This window comes from Phyllopteryx taeniolatus, chromosome 15, assembly GCF_024500385.1.
Source record: "Phyllopteryx taeniolatus isolate TA_2022b chromosome 15, UOR_Ptae_1.2, whole genome shotgun sequence".
Classification (NCBI taxonomy): domain Eukaryota; kingdom Metazoa; phylum Chordata; class Actinopteri; order Syngnathiformes; family Syngnathidae; genus Phyllopteryx; species Phyllopteryx taeniolatus.
The window spans coordinates 2,767,473-2,793,998 of record NC_084516.1 but is presented as its reverse complement, the minus strand read 5'-3'; the positions used below and the strand labels follow the sequence as shown (position 1 = coordinate 2,793,998).

The 26,526-nt window shown below is 42.4% G+C and overlaps 3 protein-coding genes and 1 long non-coding RNA gene across 11 annotated transcripts in view; 3 read left to right on the top strand and 1 right to left on the bottom strand.

The window, feature by feature from the left end:
- LOC133490012 (electrogenic sodium bicarbonate cotransporter 1-like) overlaps positions 1–13,000 on the top strand; it is a 30,191-nt gene extending 17,191 nt beyond the window's left edge. For 3 of the 6 annotated variants that reach the window (XM_061799472.1, XM_061799476.1, XM_061799478.1), the window contains 13 exons: positions 1,466–1,599; positions 3,847–4,109; positions 5,189–5,241; positions 5,322–5,507; positions 5,794–5,907; positions 6,497–6,658; positions 6,734–6,912; positions 7,023–7,095; positions 8,838–8,906; positions 9,649–9,822; positions 10,117–10,281; positions 10,363–10,456; positions 11,309–11,448. In XM_061799472.1, coding sequence (XP_061655456.1) covers positions 1,466–1,599; positions 3,847–4,109; positions 5,189–5,241; positions 5,322–5,507; positions 5,794–5,907; positions 6,497–6,658; positions 6,734–6,912; positions 7,023–7,095; positions 8,838–8,906; positions 9,649–9,822; positions 10,117–10,281; positions 10,363–10,456; positions 11,309–11,388 — 1,746 coding nt within the window. In that variant the 3' untranslated portion in view covers positions 11,389–11,448. Of the gene's footprint in view, positions 1–1,465; positions 1,600–3,846; positions 4,110–5,188; positions 5,242–5,321; positions 5,508–5,793; positions 5,908–6,496; positions 6,659–6,733; positions 6,913–7,022; positions 7,096–8,837; positions 8,907–9,648; positions 9,823–10,116; positions 10,282–10,362; positions 10,457–11,308; positions 11,497–11,598 lie in introns of those variants that run through there. The other 3 variants (XM_061799473.1, XM_061799477.1, XM_061799474.1) reach the window with 2 other exon arrangements.
- Positions 7,102–8,754, top strand: LOC133490015 (uncharacterized). The gene is made up of 2 exons (XR_009792082.1): positions 7,102–7,400; positions 7,533–8,754. It is a non-coding gene; the product is annotated as an uncharacterized LOC133490015 (long non-coding RNA).
- A 124-nt stretch (positions 13,001–13,124) lies between the features above and the next one.
- Positions 13,125–18,144, top strand: LOC133490013 (neuropeptide FF receptor 2). 2 transcript variants are annotated; one of them, XM_061799480.1, is made up of 4 exons: positions 13,126–13,838; positions 14,429–14,730; positions 14,800–14,899; positions 16,036–18,144. In XM_061799480.1, the coding sequence occupies exons 1-4, from the start codon at positions 13,819–13,821 to the stop codon at positions 16,856–16,858; spliced, it is 1,245 nt and encodes a 414-aa protein (XP_061655464.1). In that variant the 5' UTR covers positions 13,126–13,818; the 3' UTR covers positions 16,859–18,144. The 2 variants fall into 2 exon arrangements, with proteins under 2 accessions (XP_061655463.1, XP_061655464.1); XM_061799479.1 differs by having other exon boundaries at positions 13,125–13,838; positions 14,429–14,899.
- An 843-nt stretch (positions 18,145–18,987) lies between these two features.
- On the bottom strand, positions 18,988–25,041 carry LOC133490014 (probable global transcription activator SNF2L2). 2 transcript variants are annotated; one of them, XM_061799482.1, is made up of 6 exons: positions 24,623–25,041; positions 22,747–23,031; positions 22,474–22,579; positions 22,297–22,398; positions 21,250–21,376; positions 18,988–21,159 (listed from the first exon to the last, which is right to left on the bottom strand). In XM_061799482.1, exons 2-6 carry the CDS (start codon positions 22,944–22,946, stop codon positions 21,059–21,061), a joined length of 636 nt encoding a protein of 211 aa, XP_061655466.1. In that variant the 5' UTR covers positions 22,947–23,031; positions 24,623–25,041; the 3' UTR covers positions 18,988–21,058. The 2 variants fall into 2 exon arrangements, with proteins under 2 accessions (XP_061655466.1, XP_061655465.1); XM_061799481.1 differs by having other exon boundaries at positions 22,747–22,964; positions 24,623–25,039.
- Positions 25,042–26,526: the final 1,485 nt, after the last annotated feature.

Genomic DNA, 26,526 nt, shown 5'->3' with positions numbered 1-26,526 from the left:
CCTTTTTTTTTTTCTCAAATGTTGAAATGATACATTCCAGGCCCCAGGGGCTTCAGCCGATGAGCACACGCACACACGCAAAGCCATGTGTGTCATCCTGGTAGCTTTCGGTGAGCTGCGCGTTGCGGGGATTTGAGCCGGCCGTAAATAACCGCAGATCCAGATTACTCGGTAGCCTCGTCATTGCTGTGCATTTCCGCTGACCTCTACACACGCGCGCGCGTGCGCATGCACACGCTTCCAGTGAGCCGAGGGAATCCCCGACCTGACTTGATCTTTTTTGCCCTCACAGACACTAGCCGCTCTCCTCGGAGCCTACCGTCAAATATTCATATTGGTCGTGTTCGTATTGAGTGGAAACTGACACAATTGGAACACAAACAGGCCTGTCCTGATTGGCCGGCCCTGCAGCCTCGCGTGTGTGCGTCTGTACTTGTGTGCACAGGTGTGCGTGTAAATATGTTGGGATATAGAACTTCCCGCTGAGTGTGCACAGTTCACAGTTTTGTTTTGTCCTAAAAAAAAGAAAGAAAAGTCTATTTGTGACATCTTAATTGTCAGTCCTTTTTTTTTTTTTTTTTTTTTTTTTTTAAGAAACTGTAATGCTGTATTTTATATACAACAGATTCCAACAGAGATTTCAGAACTTTTTTTCTTCTTTTTTTTTTTTTTTTTTAGAAATGTACATTTGACTTGATGTTTCTGAAAAATCTAAACAATGCTGTAGCTTTTTTGGGGAATTATGTTTGATTTTTCAGTGTTTTTTGAGGAATGGAAATGTAACTTTCTATTTATATAAACATTTAGTACTTTTTTAGTAAATATATTTGCTAACTGAAAACAATTTATTATCAATTAATGTGATGGATCGAGTCATTTTTGGAGCAGTATAAATCTTTAGCTTTACATAAAATTTTATCCATAAATACAATATTCATTTGAATTATTTCATTTCAGTACTTAAAAAAACTATTTAAAAAAAATAAAATAAAAAAAAGTAAATCAAAAAATGTAAACTTGATTTAGTATTGAAATAATTTTCACTTAAAAAAAAAAATATATATATATATTATAATATACATATATTTTAAAATAAGTGTACTGAAATGTAAATTAAGATATCAACTAAATTCGTCAGAAAGAATCATTTTTTAATATGAAAAAGTAAAACAAAATTATCCTAAAAGTGCTGAAATTTACAACTTAATATTTGTTTATTTATTTTTTCTCACAATCTGACAAAATAGTGTTCATAAAATTTTGATACCAAATAAAATTTCTATTTCTCAAAAGAATCTTTTGGCATCATCGCCAGTAATGCTTACTCAACTGCAGATGGGGGCGGGATCCTGGGGGTCGGTGGGGGGGGAACCTTTCATTTTATTTTTATTTTTTTTGTTCTGACAAAAATGCTCATAATAATGATAACAACAATTGCAATAAATGAGTCGGTGATGTGTGTCAGGGAGTGCTGGAGAGCTTCCTGGGCACGGCTCTGACGGGCTCGGTGTTCTGCCTGCTGGCGGGTCAGCCCCTCACCATCCTCAGCAGCACCGGACCCGTTCTGGTCTTCGAGAGGCTCCTCTTCAACTTCAGCAAGTCAGTTTCACATTTTGTTCTCATATGTCATTCTTGTTGTTTTGTGGCTGGAACTCATTTAAAGCACACAAATCACCACCACAGGACACTTGATTAGGTACAGCGCTGTTCCTAATATTTTATACTGTTTTAGTTTACATAGTTTACATTTGATCTCATTTTACAACATGCTTACAAATTATTTTTTCAAGTTTTTCACCAAATCAATAATAGGTAAATGTGTGATTATGGTTTACTTACAAACAAATCGTTGTTAGCATAATAGCATAATTGCCCAGGTCATTTTTAACCTAGTGTCACAATATCGCTAAAAAAATGCCAATGCGCTTCCTTGCCCTTATTTAAAAAAAAAAAAAAAAAAAAAAAAAAAAAAATTCTGAAAACGTCGAAATATGACTCGGGCAACTATGCTATTTGTCTAACGAAATGAGGTTTTAATGTTAAATGTCATCGCTAATTTCTGCCACTCGTCGCCGTATTCCGTGCCAAAAGTCAGCTAGCTGACTGTTGCCGTAGCAACTCCCCCTTGTAGCGTTACCAAAGCTCACGTCTTCTTTCGTGATGAATTATTGACGCTCATTTCATTTCCCGTTGTTGCTGAAAAACGGTGCGCGCCACTTTTTCTTCCACGCGTCCGGGTTTTTGCGATTTTCAAATTTGACTGTACGCATGTGCCTGCGTGAGCAGAATTCACAATATTTTGTCCTAAAAGTAAAAAAGTTGGAGTTCAAATGTCTGTTTTTGAGTCAATTACATGTTATATTTGATATTCTTTTTAAAGAACATTTGATATTTTAAAACTTTAAAAGTCATGTCAATTTTATAATTTTTTGTTTAGTTAAATGTTTTTTTTTAATATTTAAAAATTTGCTACATTTCAGTACATCTTTGGGGGGGGAAATGCATTTGAAATGAAAAACAATCAATTTCAGTATTTCTTTGGGGAAATTAATGCCATTTGAAAATTAGAATCTCAATACTATTTTGAGTAGTATATTTTCCAATATTTTATGCAGAACTCAACATTTTTTAAATTGAAATTATGATTTAATATTTTTACTATTTTACTACTGCATTATTACTTAATAAAAGTACTAAACATTGAGTTTAAACATTTTAATACTTTTTGCTAGATTAAATATGTATTTCATATTTTAGAAATTGTACAATTTAGTCCTTTGAAAGGTTTTATTTTAAATCGATAGCAATTAACAATCTCATGATAAAATGTATTTGAAATTAAAAACAATCTGTTTCAGTACTTTATTGACAAAGTTTTATTTTAAATGATAAGCAATTTGTACAAAAAAATCTTATGATAAAATGCATTTGAAATTAAAAATATTTTTTTGTACGTTTTAAGAAAATTAAGTTTTCATTTAAAATTAAAAAATTTCACACTTGGGTGATTTTTTTAAATTTTTATTTATTTATTTATTTTTTTAAGATTTGGAAAAGGATTTTAGTGTTTTTGCAGAATTAAAAATGTATTTTATTTTTAAATGTCTTTCAGTACTTAAATATCGGTGCCATACTTAAAAAAAAATAATAATAATTTAAACATTTTCAGACTACTTTCGAAATTAAATTGTACTTTGTGTAATGTATTTTTGCGAATTGTACATTTCAGTACTTTTAGTCATTTCACTTGATAGAAAAAGTAAATAGTATTTCACATTAAAATGCCAAGACTTTTAGCATAAAGATGTATTTGACAAAAGTACATTTCCAAGTAACTGTGGCTAGTTAACACCTATAGCTGCCAACACTAAAAGACAAGTATGTTATGTTGTTTTTTTGTTATGATCAAAAAAATTATGGTTGTATTCTCTCTTAATAGTATAGTTTGATTATGTATCCTGTATTATATTGTCTTGTAGATGTATACATACTGCTTTTTGACATCATGGCCAGGGGACTACAGATGAAAACTAGCCTTCTGGCTAATTCTGGCTTTTTTAACCATGTGTACTTCATGTGTTTTATGAAATTGCATTGTCCCCTTTCAAAAATAAACTGATAAACTGATAAAAGCTATTTAAAAACTAATAAGAAATCAGTACCTTTTGAGAAATGTACTTTAAGAATATGTATAATAAATGCAATACATTTTGTATATTTTTTGGGGGGGTGGTGGGGTGTACAGTATACAATATACAGTATAGTGCCTTATCCACATTTATGTGTGAAAGCATGTGAAGGCCTCAAGAGGCAATGTTGAGCCCCCTGGTCGTGTGCGCCGGGCAGGGACAACGGCTTCGACTACCTGGAGTTCCGTCTGTGGATCGGCCTGTGGTCGGGCGTCTTCTGCCTGATGCTGGTGGCGACCGACGCCAGCTTCCTGGTGCAGTATTTCACGCGCTTCACCGAGGAAGGCTTCTCGGCGCTCATCAGCTTCATCTTCATCTACGACGCCTTCAAGAAGATGATCAAGCTGGCGCACCACAACCCCATCAACGCGCGCTTCCGCGCCGACCTCGTCACCCAGTTCGACTGCAGCTGCGAGCCCGGTGATTACGCTGCCCGCCCCAGACGTACTGTACCTCCATTACAGTTACCTTAAGACTGACTCGATTTACCATATTACACGATACGATTCCCTCCGTTTACAATATGATTCCCGACAATTCCGATTCCATTTGTGGCAATTGTTTACATGATGATTCTGAAACAATTCGCTTCAATTACAATACGGTCAAATCCATTTATGTTAAGATTCGCTCCATGTATGATAAGATTCACGCCAATTACGATCCGATACACGCCGATTATGATGCGATACAATGCAATCTGATTCGATGCATTTAGGATCCAATTCGTTCCTTATGCGATAAGATTCGCTCCATGTGAAGATTCACCCCATTTACGGTTCGATTTATTCCAATTTACAAAGCGATTCACTCCATTTATGATACAATTCATCAGTTTACAAGAAGACACCCTCGATAAAGTAAGATTTACCACATTTACGATAGGCTTGAATGCATTTACGATTCGATGAAATCCTTTCATGGTACGATTCACTCCATTTACAATAAGACACATTCCATTGATGAAATTATTGCAGTATCTCTGCCACGAACAGCAAAAATCGCCGAGTAATTGACGAAAAGCTTTAGAATTGCCTATAGATGCCACAAGATGGCGGCAAAGCACTACTTTCCTATTAAACAGAGCTATGGCCCGACTAAATCAAGCTCCTACAACTCATTTAAACACAGTTCCTTTGCACCAAGAATCCACCGATTTTTCTCATGTCAAAAATGTGCCTTGGCTCAATAAAGGTTGGTAAACACTTGTTGTCGTTTTTATACGATTCAGTCCACTGGCAATGCGATGCGTTACTATTCATGTAAAGTTGTTGTAGCACGAGCGCCGCCATTTGTAATCCCCTGCACCACTAACAGCAGGAACATCTACTACCAATCAACCGTTCGAATGTTAGCACTTCCAGCTTGCGTCCCACTCAGTTTTGGCAGGAAGTGCAGAGACGATAGGAAGTGATACCAGCTCGTATCAGCCCGTCGATACACGAACTCCCCGTCTTATCATCGCTGACCTGCTTTTGTAATTGTTGTTTTTCTCCAAGGCAACACCACGGACCTCTTTGACGCCGCCGCCTGGACAAACAGTTCCGACCTGGTATGCGGCGTCCCTCGCCCGCTCCTGATGTTTATCTGACAAAATCTTACCAACCGCCGCGGTTTTCTTCGTCCCGGCAGTCGGAGAATGCCACGTGGGTGTCCCTGAGCCGTAGTCAGTGCGTCAAGTACGGCGGGCGACTGGTGGGCGAGGCCTGCGGCTACGTGCCTGACATCACCCTCATGTCCTTCATCTTGTTCTTTGGCACCTACACTTGCTCCATGGCGCTCAAGAAGTTCAAGACCAGCCGCTTCTTCCCCACCAAAGTGAGATTTTGTTTGCCGTCCTCAAACCGTTTCCGCCAAACCGATACGTGACATCGTCTTTTTGCGTTTCGTTAAAGCCGTCGCAAAGAGTTTCCACGAAGTAGGCGAGTTTGACTCAATGTCGCGCAAGTTTGCGTTTACGTTGTTACAAGTTGCAAAAGCAGGCGGCTTTGGTTCAAGATGTTACGGCAACCTTTTTGTTGTTCCATTGTCAAAAGCTGCTAAAAGGCAACCAAACCAAACCCAAGTTGGACTTGAGCTAAAATCAGTTTTTCCTCTTTTCCAGGTGAGGAAGCTGATCAGTGACTTTGCCATCATCCTGGCCATCCTCCTCTTCTGTGGCGTCGACGCTCTGGTGGGCGTGGACACCCCCAAGCTCATAGTGCCAAGCGAATTCAAGGTACCCAGAGTTGCGGATGCGGATACTTCCTGGGTGCGTGGTTCTCAAACTGCGCTCCTTGGATTGACATGGAAGTTATGTTTAATTGGCGTTAGAATGATAAAATGTCTCCCTGGAGCCAAATAGTTTAAGAACCCCAATCTAAATGTTGCCTTTGTAGTACGTGCGCGAATTGATACCGGCGGAGCATAATCGAGACATTCCTGAGGGCACGGAATGAGCCTGCCGTCTTGATTGCGGGTGAACACGGGCGGCGTTGTGAGCGCCGCCACAGAACCGTCTTTGTCGGCGCTGGTTCGCATCTTTGTTCGAAGTCACTGAGGCGGCAGTGGTGGAACCGGTTCGAAATAATCCTCCGAGCCAGGTGTCCTGGTGGACATAACGCCCCCTTTCTCACAGCCAGTTAGATGGATGAAAAAGAAAATTGTAAAAATTGGTAAACAAATTGGAAAGAAAAGAACTGCGTGTTTGTGGGGGTCCGCTGCACCGCAATTCCAGTCTGAAGTCGAAGAATCCTTCGATCATCGCCACCCAACCGGGGGAGAAGCGGCAGTAAAACAGGCCAAAGTTCTCTCTTGTTTTCCCACAGCCCACCAGTCCGTCTCGAGGCTGGTTCATCCCTCCCTTCGGGGGCAACCCCTGGTGGGTGTACCTGGCCTCCGCCCTCCCCGCCCTGCTGGTCACCATCCTGATCTTCATGGACCAGCAGATCACGGCGGTCATCGTCAACAGGAAGGAGCATAAACTCAAGGTGACAATAAATCTGGGAACTCCGGTTCTTCTTGTCCTTTGGTCTTCGGCCAACTCGTTTGCTTGGGTTGCGCAGAAAGGGGCGGGGTACCACCTGGACCTGTTCTGGGTGGCGATTCTGATGATGGTGTGCTCCTTAATGGGCCTGCCCTGGTACGTGGCCGCCACCGTCATCTCCATCGCGCACATCGACTCGCTCAAGATGGAGACCGAGACGTCGGCGCCAGGAGAGCAGCCCAAGTTCCTGGGAGTCAGGTACCGGCCCGTAGTGTCGTCTCGGATCTGATGATGTCATCTATTTTCTGAACTAAAGACTAATCAGATGGGATTCCTTTTTTTTTGTTTGTTTGTTTCGGCCATTCCAGGGAGCAAAGGGTCACCGGAATCATCGTTTTCATCCTGACCGGACTTTCCGTGTTAATGGCCCCCGTCCTCAAGGTAGGCTTCCGATTTCTCTGGAGTTGTTCTGCAAAAATGTGGATTACTGTCAGCCCCTTTTAGGACAAACCGCGGTCACCTCTTTCCCGAAAAATGTTCATCCCGTTAGGAATCTCCGAGGTGGAAACAGTATGTTGCCAAATAAAGGTTGATTATCAAGGTTTAAAGCGCCGATTGCGATGACGATAACCTTCGGGCCTTGTTGGATTTTAGATTGGTGCCACCAATTTATTTCTTTTAGGTATTGTTCATACAGTAGGCCCATGTTTGTGCGGGCCAGCAGAGGGAGCGTCTTGAATTCAAAGGTAATTCTCCTTCACGATCAGCAGAGGGCATCACTTCTTAAAATACAAACGTACTCCATTAAAGTGCAGAAAGTCATTCAACGCTTCTTTTGGAAATTAAGAATTTCACATGAAGTTGCTCCCTTAATCCAGAACTGAACGATGTGAGAGCACGTGGACCACCGGGGCTTCTTGTTGGCGTGGCTGCTTTAGAGCGCCTCGTTGTCGGCGTGTGGAAAAGCCCCACGATGACGCGGTGGGATATATTCCAGCTAGCAAAAGTGTAAGAAAGTTGCTCGACAGTGGAGACAATGACTTTTAATTTTTTTATTTTGTATTTCCTTTTATATGCCATTTTATTTTTGCCATCATTCAAAGGTGGCAGGTTTTTAAACAATACTCTTCTCTGTCCGTTTAAGCATGCAGGATGAAACCGCTATCAAAAAAAAAAAATAAATAAAAAAGTTTCATCGCATGACTTCTCCAGATTTTCTCTTTAATTCTCCCTCCGAAATGTGGATTAATGTCAGCTCCTTTTAGGACAAAATGCTGTCATCTCCCCAAAGCCTCCGAAATGTTCATCCCGTTAGGAATCCTCATCATTTCCAATCCGTCATAATTACGAGTAGAGCGTCGGAGGCTGTGCTCGCTGGAGCCACTGCGCCTCCTGCTGGAGAAGCTCTGCATGTGTTTAACATTCTGGATCCCGTGTTGCCATGGCAAAGGAGGGGGGGGGGGGGAAAAGCAACAACAAAAAAATCTACGAAGAAATAATAATAATAATAATAAATCACTTTCCAATTATGTAAATATGTAAATAATTCTATATGTGTCTTTCATGAAACTCACTATAAATGACGGAACTATATAAAAAAATTCATGCAAATTGAATTGTTATCAAAATAATTAAAGATCATGAAACAGGTTATTATTCAATAATGTTCAAGATAATTATGAAATGTTATTATTAGCTACGCTTTATTTAATTAGATTCAATAAAATAAAAAATACATGAAAATATTCAATGAATTGTTTTAAGTTTTGATCATATTTTTAATTGTTTTTATAGGAACAAAAAGGATGCTGAAATGTTCACAATTTTTTTTCCGAAATGCCGATTCTATTCCTGATGATAAAAGTTTTTGTCCCCCAATGGCAAGCGTCCATTTGGAGCTCCTCCTTCTTTGGCGAGCTCGCCGGCATTTTTAAGAGTTTTTAACGTGCATCGAACGAGCTCTCGAGCGAGCGCACTTGGAAGACGGCGTTAGAAGGACACGATATTTACGACTATGATATTTTGAGGGGCGCTCAGACGAAATGTCACCAAATAAAAAAAATAAAATAAAAATAAAAAAGTGTCTAAAAAGCCTTTTTATTAATTTTTTTTTTCTGTGTAAATGGAGACGTGTGTTTTGGTACTCGTTCAGTCACGGGAAGTTGGATTGATGTGTGTTGCAGTTCATTCCCATGCCGGTGCTGTATGGCGTCTTCCTCTACATGGGCGTGGCCTCGCTCAACGGCGTCCAGGTGAGTTGGTGACGTCGGCTCAACCACAATATTCAAGTTTACAGCCGCGGAAATTGTATTCATTGGAAAAAAATGTAGGGTTTATTTATTGTTAAATGGAGACTTTTATATTAGCTGATGTTTTTTTTTTAATTATTTTTTTTTAAAAGAAATGTAGAAAATGTTTTCAATTTTTTGAAAAATAAAAACGTTTTGGACAGTATATCATCTGATTAAAAATACTTATTTTAAAATGTATATATATTTTAAAATCAAGAATATATCTTACGAAAAGGCATCTACTTTTAAATGTGTATTTTCACAATTTTTAAAAAATGACTTTAAATTCATACTGGCAATATATTGTTGTACTTAAAAATAGAATATTTCTGTTTATTTTTTGTTTTTGGGTGCGGATGATTTATAGACAAATCTATACATATTTCTTTCTCAACTAAACTTGTTTTAGTTTCTGAAAACATTTTCATTTTTCTGTTAAAGATTCAAATAAACCTTACTAGTAGTAATAATCCAATATAATAAAATCTGAGTGTTCTTTTATTCTTATGTTTTGGCCTAATTTTTATTAGATTTTTAAAAATGTAATTTTTTATTTTTAAAATGATTTTTCAACTGAATTCATAAATCATTATTCTAAAAAAAAAAAAAAATGGGACGAGTAGTGCCGTTCTATCGACGGACAAGACCTGAAATCGCTGTTGCATGTTTTTAATTTTGTATTATTTAATTTTTTTGGCGGCAGTTCATGGATCGCCTGCAGCTGCTGCTGATGCCCGCCAAGCACCAGCCGGACCTGATCTACCTGCGCCACGTGCCCCAGCGCCGCATCCACCTGTTCACCTTCATCCAGGCCTTGTGTCTGGCGCTCCTCTGGGTGCTCAAGTCCACCGTCGCCGCCATCGTCTTCCCCGTCATGGTGAGCCCGCGGTGCTGCTCGCCCCCCGCCCGTCTAATCCAATCTTGCCCAGCCTCGTTTTTTATACGATACTTATGATCATTTAGATGAAGGATAAAATGATTATAATAAATAAGCAGTATATACACAGTATTTATAAATTGACTGGACAGCGGAACCAAACTGCTGAAAGCAAAACATAGTCAGATGTAGTGAATAATAATAATAATAATTATAATAAACAAAGAAATAATCAGTTGCAGATGATCTGATGAAGATCTCATGGCCTAACGGTCCATTCCCCCCCCCTCTCAGATCTTGGCGTTGGTGGCCGTGCGCAAGGCCATGGACTACGTGTTCTCCCAGCACGACCTGGGCTACCTGGACGACGTCATCCCCGAGAAGGACAAGAAGAAGAAAGAGGACGAGAAGAAGAAGAAGCACAAGAAGAAGGGCAGCATCGACTCGGAAAACGACTTTGTACGTCTCGGTTTTCTTGTCGAGGTCTGGCTCAGATGTCCCCTAGGTGTGACGTGTTTCGTGTTCTCCCTCCTCCGACAGTCCGACTATCCCTACCATGACAATATTCCCAGTATAAAAATCTCCATGGATTTGATGGAGCAGGAGCCCATGTTGGGGGACAAGTCTTTGGCTAGTGAGTACCAGCCGGGGTCGGATCTTCTTTGGGCTTCTTGCCGCTCGGTGCTCACCCCACCGGAACCCTCAAAGCTAGTTTGCGTTTACCCGGCCCCTCGTTCCCGTTTGGAGCCTGCGGTGAGACGGAGCGACAAATTCGGTCGACAGTTCTCACTGAACGTCAGCGATATTTACAATAAAACCTTGCACGGGCCGAACCGTCACCGTCCAAGGAAAAACGTAGCTTAAGAAGTTCAAATTTGTCTTTCAAAAAAAAACAAAATCAAACTCGTCTTTGAGGTTTCCGGTGGAAAAAAAATGCACCTTAAGTTTGGAAAATTGAAAATCATCTTTACTAAAATGTTTGTCAGGTTCCAGGACCTGTTTTTTTTTTTTGTTGAAAAACAAACAAACACGTATTTGTCTTTGATGATGACTAAAAACAAACAGTTGTTAGGTTTGCGCATCAGAATTGTTTAAGGTTTCAAAAAAAAAAAAAAAAAAATGGAGTTGCAAAATTATCTGTTGACTAAAATGTTGTTTGCAAATCAAAATAGTTTTTGGTTTTTTACCAAACAGAATATACGTTATCAAATTAAAGTTCTTTGAAACTTGCGTTAGGTTCTCAGTTGACTAAAAAGTACGTTAGATTTGCAAAATCGTCCGTTTACGAAAACGTCGCTTGTTAGCTATGCAAAGCAAAATTGTCAGATTTTTACTTTTAAAAATAAATAAATAAATAAAAAACATAATTTGCTGATGTTACTAAACAAAACTTGTGTTAGGCTCATTGGAGGTGCTAATATTGTCTGTTTCCGAAAAAGTTTCTTGTTACTTTTGCTAATCCAAACCGTCTTTGATTTTTACTAAGAAAACCCAAAAAATGCGAGGTCCATCTTTGCGACTGTAAATTGCCCTCGGATGCGACCGATCACCTTACTTTGGCGTTAACGTGACTTCCTGGACTCCGCCCCTTCCCAGGAGACTCATCGCAGACTGCCCTCAACGCACATTCGCCGTGCTGAGCACCGCTTGGAGTCGTCCACCGTGGCCGAGTACGTGAGTTACGGCAACCTCCCCCCCCAACTTGCTTTTTTGCCCACAAAATGCCAACGTTTTTTTGGTTTTTGTTTGTTTGTTTCATTTCCGGTCCTCTTCCAGCCTTGAGAGAGGCGCATACACCCAAGCGTCACCTCACATCCGAATCGACGGCGACGCCGAGGGCAACACTTTTTTCTGGAAAAAAGCCTCTGAAACGGACCTGTGAAAAGATCTGACGAGCAACTCATGAATTTTTTTTTTTTTTTTTTTTTTTTACTCACCCTAGAGCTATTTTTTAAATATCCCTTTACAATCACAAATGGCTGGATCTATTTTTTATCATTGTTATGACAAAGCCTTGTGTAATTTTGTTAATACAATGTGGACTTTTAATTATGATTTTTCTTTTTTTCCGATTTGATTTTATTATTATAGCTATATAAAAGGTAATTTATTCAACTAATAATCACGAGCCGGGATTGTATTTTCCCGAATAATCCAATCAACCCAAAAACATTTTATTTTATTTTTTTAGCTTAAACTCCAGTAAAAAATATTTTTATAATGCAATTTAATTCCCCCTGTATTTATTTAATGGCTAGTTATTTTATCATGAGCCTGGATTGTTTTTTCTCTAAATAATCCAGTTCGCCAAATAGTCTTTTTTTTTTTTTTTTTTTTTGTAGGTTATACTCCAATAAAATAATACTTCTTTTATCCCCCCCACCCCCCAAATTTGTTTCATTTTATTCATATATCGTTTTTGGGGGGTTTAAACTCCAGCAGATAACATTTTTCATATTTGGATTTATTCCTGTATTTATTTTTCCATGGCTATGTCTTTATTCGTAGACCTTTTGTGGTCTGCATCCTCTTTAAAGAATCTCATTCTGCATATATGATTTATGAATAATAATGTAGTTCTACCTCTGATTTCTCTGTAGGTGCCAGACATTTATCATTGTGTGCAATTATGGTTGTGATCAAAACACTGATTTGGAAAAATTTTTTTTTTTTTTTGCAAATTTTCCTTCCTTCCTTCCAAGTGACACTGCGTATATGTCACTTTTTTTTTCTTTCTTCAAAAGCATTTGAGTTTTTATTTATTGTGATTTTAATTTTTTTTTGTCAAACTACAGAATTATCTGTCTATTTGAGTTGAATAATCCTTTCAAATGTGATGATATTGAATCATATTTCAGTGTTTGTAAGTGGTATCAAAATCTATGCAAGGAGTGTGATGCACAAGACTTCAAGTGAATGTGACGCAAACAAGACTGTTGTTTAAGCTGCTTTCGACACAAGACAAATCAACACAAAGTCGTCCGTGTAAATTGTCTGTTGACATCTTTTCGGTCTTTTTCCACAATGTTTTTTTTTTTTTTAAAGTTTAGGCAATTTTATACGTGCACCTTATGGGCTCAACAATTGGAAAAAAATCCACACAGAAGAAACTTTTTTTTTTATGGTGGTGTGTTTTTGAATTAAAAAAAATACAATAAAACACCAAATTATTTGTAAAGATGTGACTGAATCTGTGGTTTATTAAAAAAAAAAAAAAAAAAACAAAAAGTAAATCTGTGGCGTAATAACATGGACATTAGTAACATCTTTACCAACTCTGAATTGTGTTTAATGTTTAAAAAAAAAAAGAAGCCACCTTCAGTTTGTTGGTGTTCCATATTGACTGAAAATAAACTTTAGGTTTATTGAAGACTAAAAAACGTACGCTTTGGTTGTTCGTTATGTTGACAAAAAAGGCAGCTAAGGTTGGTCGAAGATTAAATTATGTTCAATGTTCCCAAACATTACTTTAGGTTTATTGAAGGCTAAATGGTCTTTATTTGCAAAAACCTACATTGGCTTCATTAAAGACTAAAATATCTTTGTTTACAAAAAAACTGAAACCCAATTTTAGGGACTGCTGAGACATACATTTTGGACTAACCACAAACAACCAAAACATTTTCAGGGGGGCTCCAGCCCCCCTTGAAAATAAACCTAGCAACGCCACTGCTGTGGACTAAAATGTCTTTGTTTGCAAAAAAAAACCACAAAAAAAACATACGGTTCGGTGACAATTCCAAATTGTCGTCAGTAATTTTAGGACAAAAATGATAAAGCAGCAAATATTGCAGGACGAAAGAGCAACGTTTCGCCTACCCGTGGTGTATACAGTACATACGATAATACGTACTAGTTCATATTTGCATATGTCCTACCTAACCTGCCTCTCTCTCTCTCTCGCTCTCTCACTCATTCACTCACACAGACACACGCGCGCGCACACACACACACTTTGTGTGATGCTCTACCTTGCCAGCCTTTGAGTGTGAGGGGATGCGGAAAGTGACTGACAGGTAATCTTTATTGGTCATCGATTCATCATTTACATTGATTATAATGTAGACTTTTGCTGTAACTATTCCATTTACAGTATCTACTTGCCTATATATTTCCGCCACGTAAGCTGACTTTAAATCGTCGAAATCGTCTCGCGTGTGGGGAAGAAAAAGAACAACATACTTTCAGTTTGTGTCAGACTGCTAACGAGAAAAAAATGATGTCTTAAATTTTGATACCATAACGTGCTTTTCAGTTCAGTGATGACTTTATTGTCGTTGATGTTTACGAAAATACACATTTTAGGACTAAAAAAAATGTTCTTTTTGATGTTGACAAAAACGTACTTTTGGTTCTGTGAAGATTTGAAATGGTCTTTGATCTTTATACAAATCAGCATTTTTGCACTGCACATTTTCCTTGATGTTTACTAAAACACTTTTAGCTCTGTGACTCTTTAACATGCTCTTTGATGTTGACAAAAAGATACTTTTGGTTGTGTGAAGATTTGTAACGGTCTTTGAAATGTACAAAAACACGCACGCTAGATTTTGACGTTGGCGAAAACCCGTTTTGACTCCAAACGTGGCGACGCTCTTCGGTCCAGGCAACAAAAGAGCATGAAGCGGAACCTGAGCGTCAGCAGGAACTCATCGTGGGGCCGCCAGGACAACGTCACCTACGTGGACTTCTACCTCCACCGGCCGTCGGTGGCGGCGGCGCTCGCCGCGTCCTACCTGCTCATCTTCCTGCTGTGCATGCTGGGTAACGGCGTGGTTTGCTTGACGGTGCTGCGGCGCAGGAGCACGCGAACCGTCACCAACCTGTTCATCCTCAACCTGGCCGTCAGCGACTTGCTGGTGGGCATCTTCTGCATGCCCACCACCCTGGTGGACAACATCATCACAGGTACGGCAGGCCGACGTCCATCTTTGCTTCCGTTTCCCTTTGATTTTATTTTGTTATTTTTCCCCACAGGATGGCCTTTTGGGAACATCGTGTGCAAACTAAGCGGGACGGTCCAGGGAATCTCCGTGTCGGCGTCCGTCTTCACGCTGGTGGCCATCGCTGTTGACCGGTATTGTTACAATGATCTTGTCTAGTTTTACCCTTCCTACAAGCTTTAAACGCATGAAAACACACTTTTGAAGCGTTCTTAGCACCTGGTCTCGCTTTCTCGCCAGTGCCAAGAAATAGGAGACTGTCGTATAACATCACTTTGAGGAAAGGAAAACAAGACGCTCGCTCGCACATTTCTTCAATTAAGAGGCCGGGCGTGCTCGCTTCAAGCGGTTTTGTCACTCCCAGTTGAAGTTTATGGTAAAAGTGGCACGCAAAACAAGAGAGAATTAAACATTGTATATTTAAAAATCAATTCGCATCATTTCGTCTAATGAATGCCCACGAGCTAAATGCTAACATTTAATGCGAAACGTCATTGACGGGCTAATGCAAATTTGGATCGAAATTGCGGTATGTAGAAACCTTTAAACTACTGGTGTCAAGGGAGCACGCTGAAGTGTAGTGACGAACGTCATGTTGTGGATTTGTTTTTTAATTGAAGTTTATACACTAAAAAAAGAGTTATTGTTTTCTTTTATTATTTAAATTAAAATAATATAAATGAAGAGTCCTATAAATGAATCGTTTCGCTCCTTGCCCATCCAGATCAGTGTCCATCCAACCTGAATTGATCAGTCACTCTTCATTGGTTGCAGTAAATCAAAATAAAATTTGAAAAAAACAAACATTTTAATCAATAGATGAATACAATACATTTTAATTGACCATTTTGTGGCGAAGAAACTGCTAATTTAAGGTCACAAATATTACAGGACTCTGGAATTTTGACTGGATTTCATATTTTATTTTTGTAAAAACATTTTTTTTCCAATTACAAATGTTTTTTTTAATTAATTTAAAATTTTCTCATGAAATCAGTTAATTTATTGGCTGTAAAAAAATCATATAAAAAAAAAAGTAGTAATTTTTTTTACCTTTAAAATATTGTTTTTTTTTTAAGGTATTTGTTTGTTCAGTATTTTATCAAAATTGGTAATGGTAGTTAAATTAATTAGAAACACGCAATTCAAACAATTAATATTTTATGCCCGTTTGGCCGTTTGCCCACGGCTGTTAGAGACGTTCTGGCTCGCGTTCCCCCTTCGGTCCGGATGCGGACTGATGATGTGCCCGCTTTGCTGTGGCGTTCAGGTTTCGCTGCATCGTGTACCCTTTCAAGCAGAAGCTGACCATCGGCACGTCCAAGCTCATCATCGTCGTCATCTGGGCGCTGGCGGCGTCCATCTCGTGCCCGTCGGGCGTCACGCTGCACGCGGCCCGGGAGCCCGGCGTCCGCATCGTCCTCCGGCGCCGCGACGACAGCCGCCCCTTGTACTGGTGCCGGGAGAACTGGCCCAGTCCGGACATGCGCAAAGTCTACACCACCGTGCTCTTCGTCAACATCTACCTCGCCCCGCTCACCCTCATCGTGGTCATGTACGCCCGCATCGGCCTGGCGCTGTTCAGAAGCGCCCGGCCGGTGCGGGCGTCTCCGAGGGGTGGCGGGACGGGACCCGGTACGGAGGCCCGGCACGCCGTCTCCGGGAAGAAGAAGCGCGTGATCGCGATGCTCCTGGTGGTGGCGCTGCTCTTCATCCTGTCCTGGCTGCCGCTGTGGACGCTGATGATGCTGAGCGACTACGCCAGCCTGACCGAGGGCCAGTACCGCGTGATCAACATCTACCTGTACCCGCTGGCGCACTGGCTGGCATTCTTCAACAGCAGCCTCAACCCCATCGTCTACGGCTTCTTCAACGAGAACTTCCGGCGGGGCTTTCGGGCCGCCTTTAAACTTCAGCTGTGCGCCGTCGTCGCCGAGCACCAGAGGAGCTTTTCCCTCCGCGCCCTGGGGAACGCCGTCCTCCCGTTTCGGCCCGCAGTCGCGGGGAGCTCGGCCTCGGCGAGCAAGGGGAGGAGTCGGGAGGCCTCGAGGGACCGGGCCAGAGACCAGGACCTGATAGTGGAGGATCTGTAGAAGGTTTCACATTTTCCTGAAACCATCCATTTTCTGTCCTGTTCCAGGTCGCAGGGAAGCAGAAGTGAAGGCAACAGCAACAAAACTACTGCATGAATTGATTGGTCGGCAGTCAATCTGGATCCAGTCAATCTACTGGTCGTAAATCAGATTGGATTGTTCTCAAATCAATCCGAATTTGTTTAAAATCAACCTGAATTGGTCACAAACTCAATCTGCACAGGTCACCAGTTAGTCCACAAGGCAAATCGTGTCCAGTCAATCCAGAATGGATTCGGATTTAGTCAATCTGGATCGGTTGCCTGTCGATCCAAATCGGTCAGCAGTTTATCTCTTCTCGGTAATCCAAGTTATCTGAACTGTTGGCGAAAAGGCCGGCAAACTCTCTTGGTCGCAAGTCAATCTGGATCGGTCGGTCGGTTGGTACCATATTATTTTGGTCAGCTGGTGGGATCGTGCGATTGCTGTTACATACAGTATGTACCGCGATATTGCAAAACCGAAGTCAATCTGATGGTTTCGCCTGCTGTTCATCGCCTTTGCACACTGCGGCTTGTATCGCAAAATCCATCAAGCACTGTTTGTTTACATTGTGGTGTTTGCTATTCAATATTGTTTGTATGGTATATTCTATATATCGTTACAGAACGCGTATGCATAAATATAGACGTACTGTCACTAATAAAGTTTGCCAGTTGGATCTGTGATTAGCGTTCCATTTTTCTTTGTCGGTGGTCGGGAATTTTCAATTGCAATTTGGCAATCCGTATTCTGTGTAGTCAATTCAGATTGATTGCCGGTCAGTCTGGATTAGTCGCCCGTGATTCTATTGGTCGTCAGTCAATCCGGATGGTCTGGCGCTCTGTTGACTTGTATCAGTTTTATCTTGTGGATTAATTTAGTCAATCCATTTACACATGAATCCAGACGACGGTTGTCAACAATTACGACGATGTAAAAAAAAAAAAAAAAAAAAAAATAATAATCAAGTGAAGTCTTCCTATGGACCTAACGAGAGTGCTGGTGGTAATCCTCCGGGAGGAACCACACGGACGGGGCCGGCGTGTTCTTTAATGCCATCCAGTGCAATTACAGGCGACGCACGGGAAGCGAGACACTTCTCTTCAAGTCCTTTGAGTATTGTCTTCTCCCGCGGATTAAGAGTGTCCTCCTGGATCCGCTAATCTGCCATTAGCGCGTCCGCCTACAGCTGTTTAATGGACGTCTTGCAACAAGACTTTCCAAATAGCTAATTGTGCGCCAGTCAACCTTGCACACACGCTTTGCACACAAAGTTCGGGATATCAGTTTTGGAATTTTGCCGTTGAGTTTCTTGTCAGCGGACAGCAAAAAGTACTGAAAAATTGAACACTTGGACATGAGCCTAAAATTACACCCAAAAGCGCAATATCCTGAACTTTTTATTAGTAGTGTATATACAAGTTACCACATTTTCCTGGTGGAATTTATTTATTTGTCTTCCATTTCCAACATCCCAAACCAGTTAATCTGGATTGGTCATCTGTCCGTCTGTACAGGTTGCCAGTTTATCTGGATCGTTGCCAGTCAATCCGAATTGGACTCCAGGTATAACGGATCGAATTGAATCTGGATTGGTTGCCACTCAATCTGCTAATATGGCTCAGGTGGACTAGTTCCTGGTCAATCTAGAGCTAAACAGTCTGGATTGGTGGTCAGTCAATCTGGATTGGTTGGCGGTCAATCCATATTAAATCAATGCGAGATTGAGTCAATCTCTTAAATCAATCAATCTTGGTTACCTTGCAATCAGGATCCTGGCAAAGGGGGTTGGTTGCTAGGCAATCCAGATAACCTGTGCATCTGAATTGGCTGCATTGGTGGCCATTCAAACCCGAGCCAGTTAAACCGGAATGGGCACCACTCAATCCAAATCCGGTCAGTCCGAGTTGGTCTCCAAGCGATCCTGATCCATTGAATCTGGATTGCTCGCCACTCAATCTGTATTGGTCACCTGTCAACCTGGATTAGCTCGAATGGTTCCCAGTCAATCCCGATTGGCGGCCAGAAAATCTCTTGCCCGCCAGTCAACCGGAACGGGTCACTCGGAATCTAGACCGGTGAATCCGACACGAGCGCCGAGGCATGGAGCGGTTTTTGATCAAATGTATTAACAGTTGAACAGATACAGTACATGTTTCCAGGGATTGTCATGGACGTCGTCGCCGACAACACGCTTCACATACAATGTGTACAAGATGTGTCTGCTGGGAATTCACATTCAAAGTCCAAATAGGAAAAAAAATAAAAATAATAATAATAATCACATTGGTGTGCCCGGATTCTTGCAGTCCTCACACCTCAGAATGTCTTTGATGCTCCACAACATGGACACAAATATTGAGACTCCTAGCTCGGTTTTAGCGAGATTTTCAAACTCCCGCAAGTTGGGATTGTGTCCCAATACGTTTTGTCCACTTGCTGCGACCACCCCAGTGAAGGCGTTTCATACAAACGCGCAGATTGAAAACGCTCCTTAAAGCAGTATTTTGGTTTGGTTTGGTTTCACGTCGCATCTGCAGCAGATGAATGGTAAAGAACGATTAGAGCGGCGAAGAATGAGCGAGCCATTTCGCAGCAAAAAAACACAAGCGAGTTCACGGCGAGACCGTGAAATCGAGGCCTCGATGCCGGTCCACAGAATCTGAAGGGAATCTGTCCAGTACAGCAGTACCTTGACTTACAAGTTGCATTCAAAATCACCGTTCCCCATTGAAAGGACCCAAAAATCATCACCATTTTATGTTGTGTTTTTAATAAAGACAAATAGAACTGTATTGTACAAAAACATAAAACACGACAAAAGAGAATGTAAAGAAATCAACTGTTTACCTTCTTAAAGTGTAATTACTGTATGTTGGGCAAAAACGGTAGTGTTGTGTGTGTGCCTTTAATGGGCGGGGCCTAGTGGGTGATGAATTATTGCCTACTTTTAGCTCCTTGCGAACTTCTCATTGTATATCACGTTAGCCAATCGCGTCCTGTCCTGTCCTGTCCTGTCCTGTGTAGGCGGCAATTTTGACCGGTTCACAGCTGTGTTGGCGAACGCACCGGCATTTTCCAGGTCAATGATCATTTCAATTCAAACGACAATGTTGCCACAGATGATGACGTCTCGTGTTACAGCAGGAACAAAGCGAGTGCGCCAGGAGGCCGCATCCATCTTTACACGTTTATTAAAAGGTAACTCGACCAGCTAACTGTGGTTTTCGCTGACTAGTACTACACAATATAAATCGCTGTGCATCTGATTTACTAGCCGGCAATGTTTTGTGAGGATTGCCTTTCTTTTCCATTTTTTTTCTCCACACTTTTGTTCTGTTTTAATCCGACATTAATGATAGTTTGTCGTGTGCGGTTCCGTCTAACAGGTGATGTCACGCAAAACAAATCCGTGTGTCAACACCAAAAAATAGCCCCGGTCGGTTTGACACGTGGTTTAAATGACAAAATTTACACGATGATGTGAGATATTGAAGTCATGTGACTGCTATTTATTTTTTATTTTTTTCCTTCTGCAGGCTGTCAGTGGAGGAATCGGGTGCTGATCTTGCTGTTATTTATGTTCATTAATTTATTATTATTTTTTTTTACTGAAGGTTGTTATTTTAACAAGTCCGTATTGCTTTTGACATTGGATAGTAAAATGTATTGCAGCGACCTGTGTTGCTCTATGGGGCGATTTTATACAGTGGCGGAATTTCCGGCGCACCTTGGGCAAGTGAATGCAGCACTGAGCTGTGCAGTGGAGTAGAACCACGCTGGCCCGCGCGCCATCTTGAATCGTTCAGATGTCGTATGCTGGTCATTTTCGATTTTTCTCCGTGCGACATCAGGGCGACGTCGGTTTGCTGACTGGGTGGTACCTCAAATTTTGGCTAGCCCAAAAAAGGCAAGGTACCGCTGTACTTGTGATTGATATTTAATAGCAATCGAAGAAAATCTCGAGTAGTCTTTGAAGGACCCTCAAAAATGGCCAAAATGGCCGCTTGGAACCACAATGGCAGACTTGTGTCTTTTCAGGCTTGGCTTCTCGACACGTTTCTTCTGCGGCTGAGTTTTTTGTTGTTGTTGTTGTTTTTTTTGGGGGGGGGGGGGGGGGGTGTTGGTTAAGAATAATGACGAAGAAACAAATGGACTCCAAGTCTTCCCGACAACCGTTCAACTTTCATCCTTGGAGAGGTTTTCCTCGGCATCCCGGTCTTGGTAGAAAGGCGTCCTGTTGGCCGTGAGATTGCGACTCCGCTCCTCGTGATCCAGCGCTTCCGGAGAATGAAAGACACAAGAGGCGATCACGGCAAGCCGACGACGTCGGGACGTTTGTTTTCGGACGGCCGAGCGGTCCGCTTTACCTCCTTCCGGGTGTCGGGCGGCACGGCCGTTGCCGCCGGCGACCGTCTGCTCGGGCTCCTCGTGGGCCGCGATTCTCAGCCGGGCGCTCTCGAAGACGGACTTGATGACGATGGAGTCCTCGTAGATCTGGGGCGGTCAACGCAACGCGCCGGTTAGACGAGCGCGCGGCGTTCACGGGCAGTCCGCAAAAAAGTGGATACACAGCTTACTTACGTACATTCTGCTTATGTTTGAGCATTTAGTCGATATCCTTGATTTCCAGCTTAGGTCCATGTACTAGTACACTTTGTACCCACTAGTGAGACAATTCAGCGAGACCGCCCTCGCTGAAGGACTCGGTCTTACTAGTAATCTTGTTCCACTACTAGTTTTTGGCCTGCTAGTACACAAATGAACCTGACCGTTACTAGGGATGGGCAAGTACCGATACCAGGGATCGTATCGGGCCGATACCGGCCTTTTTTTCAAGGTATCGGGTACCCATGAAGGCCGCCGATACTTAAGGCAAAAAAATTACAAATCTGACGTTAAGTACTCCTTGCCAGTAGTCGAAGCGACACTGGAGCTGTTGGACACATGGGTGACTTGTCATGTGACATTTATCAAAATATCCTCGATTAAAGTCCACGTACTAGTATGCTCTTTGTCTTCACTAGTAAGACAACTTTGGCAGACTAGAAGGAAAAGTAAATGTGACGAGTGAGGCAAAACTGTGCACTAGTTGACAACTGCGTGCCACGTTACAGAATTCTACGAGTTAACATCTGGAGCTTCACTAGTAGTATTAGTCGCACACAGACGTCAACTAGTTCAGTAGTTGCTGTAGTCGCTAGTTTTGCCTCACGAGTAACAAGTAGTTGTCCTACTAGTGTGCAGAAAGGTTGTACAGTAGCGGAAAGCAGAGTAGAACAGGAGAGTTGTTCTACTAGTGCGTCTCAGTCGTTCCACTAGTTGCTAACTGATGAGGGAAAAGAGTGTACTAGTACATATCGAATATGTGGGAAATGACTTAGTTTGATTGAGCAATCGAAATTGTGGAAGTTCACCTGAGATCCTTCCAGGTTGTAGGTCTGAGCGTTGTGACACAACAAGAAAATGTCCTTCTCCAGGTCGCCCACACTTCTGTACTTGTGGTTTCGCACTCGCTCCTGCCAAAAGAAACCGCGTCGGCACGTGAGCGGCAACCCGCCGGGAATCGGACCGGCGCTCCCGCGGACGCTCACCCTGATCCGGCGGAAGTCCACGGGCTTTCGGATCAGCTCGTAGTACTCGGGGGCTTCCTTCCTGGAAGGGAGCTGCACGAAGCCTTTGCTGATCTGTCGACCCAAACTGGAAGGACAAAGAAGGTCGCGTTGGAATGTTGCGAGGGAGCGCGCGTTGTTACTTTGTTTGATTCAACCGAGTGCTGACAACCTCGAAAACTGGAACGGAGTTTTTCGAAACTAAGTGTTGACAACCTTTGTCACGGGCTGCGTGACAAAGTACAAATTGCTCACCCGTCCTTGTAGTTGACCACCATGTCGACCAGGGTGCTGAGTTGCCGGGTGAGCTCGGGCGGATTCGGGGGGAGCTTCTCGGCGGGCGGTCGCCCTCGTTTCCGTTTGACTTTTTCGCCGGCGGTGTCGTGCCCCGCCGCCGCCTTGTCACGTCGTTCGTCGTGTTTGCGCTTCTTCAGGCCGCCGTCGTCCTCTTCCATCTTCCCGCCGGCTTCCGGCTGTGGCGGGGCGGGGAGGGGTGGAGGGGGGGAGGGGGACCGGGAGAGAGGTTCCAATGACTTAAAACTGCATTCACGAGGATTTAGTTGGCTTTTGTACAAAACGTTAAACTAGAATTTTTGAACAAAAGAAAAAAACATTGCTGGGTTACTTTAACAAGCTATTTTGAAATGTATTCATTTGTGTGTTCAAGTTTTTAATTTACTAATTAAATCATAAAAAGTTTGTAGGATTTAAAAAAAAAAAAGAAAAGAAAAGTGACATAAAAACATTTGTTGGTTACTTTAAAAAGTTGATTAAAAAGTACAAGTTTGCCACTTTTTTTTTTTTAAACAAACTAAAATTTCGTAGGATTTTGCACACTTGCTAGTGTGATATTGTGTGTAATTAGTAACTACAATACATAATTGTTGTGTGTGTTTGTACAAGTAAGGACTTTTTTTGTGGATGAACTTACTGGACTTTAGTAGGATTTTGCACAAACACTAAGTACAGTAGGATTTTGTGGAATTAGTGAATAAAGTACATATTTGTTGTGTATGCGTATACCAAAAAAAAATACTCACTAGGATTCTGCCAAAAATAACGTAATACAAAAAAACATTTGTGGTTTACTTTAAGTTTTTTTTTTTTTTTTTTTTTTTTTTTATTGAATAAATCAATGTGTTCATGTTGCAATGTTTAAACACACTCACTAGAATGAATTTTGGGCCAAACACCCCCAGAATAAACATCTGTGGGTTGCTGTAATTTTTGTATTTATTTTTTTTGGAAGTAGACAAGTTTGCATTTAAAAAAAAAAAAAAAAAACAAGCATTTTGACTTTGTCGCAAAGTAAGTATTGTAGTATTCAGCGTAATCAATCGCGAAAAAGGATGTATTTGTTCATGTTTGTGTGTCCAAGTGAGCAAATGTTATGAACTCACTAGAATTTAGTAGGATTTTGTACACAAATCAAAGAACTGGAGGATTTTCTGCAAAAAATAAATAAAAATAGTATATGGACGACATACTGTGTTTGTTATTTATGAAATGTATGTGTGGAGGGGTCAGTGCCTCAGTCCGCCATGTTTTGTGTTTTTTTTTTTTTTTTTTTGTGGTCACATTAATCCTTTGCAGTCACTTGTCCTTCCTGCATGCAAATAATTATATTTTTTCAGTCGCACCGTCACTCGCCTTTCAGTTTGCGCTGCAACTACTGCGTTTTGTTATGGTTTTTTTTTTCTCTCTCTCTTTTTCTTTTTTTTCCCCCCCTTCAGCCCGTCAATGCAATGTTGAGGGTCTCAGGGGGCCGCCACGCTGCAGGAGAGCAGAGCAGACAGAAAGCTGATAGACGGCTGCACGGAACGCGCTAAACACGGATCGCGGCGTGCTGCGATGTTGGTAAACAAACAAACTAAACGCACACAAGCAGGCGATTAGGTGGTGGGTGGGGTGGTGGAGGGGGTGGGGGGTTGTCGCGGGGTGCGGGTGGTCTGCAGCATCACCCTGGAGGAATGAAGGCGTCATCCCCTCGTCCACATCCCGCCACAGCAAGCCTTGCGTCCTTCCCTGACTAATCCGACTGAGGTTGCACCCCCCACCCCCCCACCCCCGCCCCCACCCTCCATGCCTCCCTCTCTCGCGCACATCCATCCGGGAATGTCGGAATGTTTACCTGAGCGCGGTCTGCAGGATCCAGCGCGGCGGCGGCGGCGGCGGCGGCGGCGGCGGCGGGGGAGAGAATTAGCAAGCCCGCATAGCAGCGAGCTGCTAGTCTCTTCATCAGATGATCACTCAACGGGAAGCAGAAAGGGGGAGCATGGGGGAGAGGAGGGGAGGGGAGGGGAGGGAGGGGTGAGGAGGGGAGGGGAGGGGGAGCAAAAAGAAGCACTATGTTTTCATATACAAATCAATGAGAGGGGCAATGCGGACGCTCCCGTCTGCATCGCTTCCCGACGTCTGCGCCAGGGCCCGAGCGCGTCTGCCTCTCCCTCCGCGTGCTTTCAACGTCGGGACTCCCTTCCTTGTCGTCGCGCCCTCCCTCCCCTCCGAGGTCCGCGTTTGACGCTGCATTCCATCTCAGCTGAGCGGAGGGGTGGGGTGTGGGGGGGGGGAAGAGGCCCGCCGTGTAAACACCACGACTCCTATTACAAGCCAGCAAAAAAAAAAAAGGTTGCGAACGGCGCAGGCGACATCTGGTTCCCGTTAGGCCATTAGTCGTATTTTTCCATTAAAAAAAAAAAAAAAAAAAAGTTGTCGAAAGTGCTTCACATGGGCTGCGTGTGATTCTGTCGTCTGGGATTTGGAAAGCGACTACTATTAGCATCCGGACGAGCCAAGAAAGGCCGAGTAGATGTAACGAGGAGCCCCGTACACAAAAAAAAAAACGATAATCGGGCCAGTTTGCGGCCCGATTTTTCTCTCCGACTAAATACGGACCGATTATCAAGGGCCTCATAAATGTGAGGAGCAACCTCTTTCGCCAGCTGATGCTGCCGGTACATACAACACCGATAATCGTCTAGTTTCGAGCCCCGTTTCTATTTAGCATCAGACCGATTATCCGAGACCTCGTCAATGTGAGCCCGATTATCGGTATATCTGGACCAGGCTCTAGAGGGCCAGCTGCTGGTCACGTCAGCAAGGCCCCCGATAATCAGTCCTTTGCCGACTTTGGTCGGAAGGGGGAAATCGGGCTCAAAACCCGCCCGGTTATCGTATGCGTACACCAGGCTTTTTAGCGGGCTACGCACATAGACGAAAACTTGAGCGACACGATGGCCGACATGAAAGGGGCTCCTAGACGCATCTGCGAGGCCCTCGTTAATCGGTACTTTGCTGACTTTGGTCGAGAGAAATCGGGTTCGAAATCGGCCCGATTATTGGAATGTGTGTGCCCGGCATTAGATGGCCATGCTGCAATGAGCAACTAGTTACATTGGGCGGATTATTCAAGGGCTCTTGCCCCTTTCACACACATACTGATGATAATCGGGCCAATTTTGATTTCCACCCATAATCAGTAGATGTAGCGCTGATCCCTTTTCCTGCTCGCCGTCGACGGCCGTACGGACATATTGTACCAACTGTATATTTGAAGTGATTTTTACCTCGATTTCTCCCCTCTGACCACAGTCGGCAAAGGACCGATTATCAAGCGCCTTACAGATGTGATGGAATGTCCCCTTTCACACTCGCCATCTAAAGGCCGGTACACAAGTACCGTAAATCGGGGTGATTTTTAAGTCTGATTTCTCCCTTGCGACCAAATCATCGACAATCGGGCCGATTTCTCCCTCTAACGCTGGGAAGGCGGCGTGAAAGGGTATTTAAACCTTCTAAAATAACTTTTGAGCACCTGTAATTTCAACTTTAGCACCCCTAAGAGTAACACTTACATTTTTGTGTTATTTTCTTACATTGTCTTGTCAATGAATATTCAAGGCTGGCTTCTGTTGATACTACAAGTACCACAATGTGATATTAAAGATTTGTAATCGTAAAAAACATTGTATATTTCGATAATTTTGAAGTCAATTTAACACCTGAATGCATTCTAATTGAGTCCCAGGGTTGTCT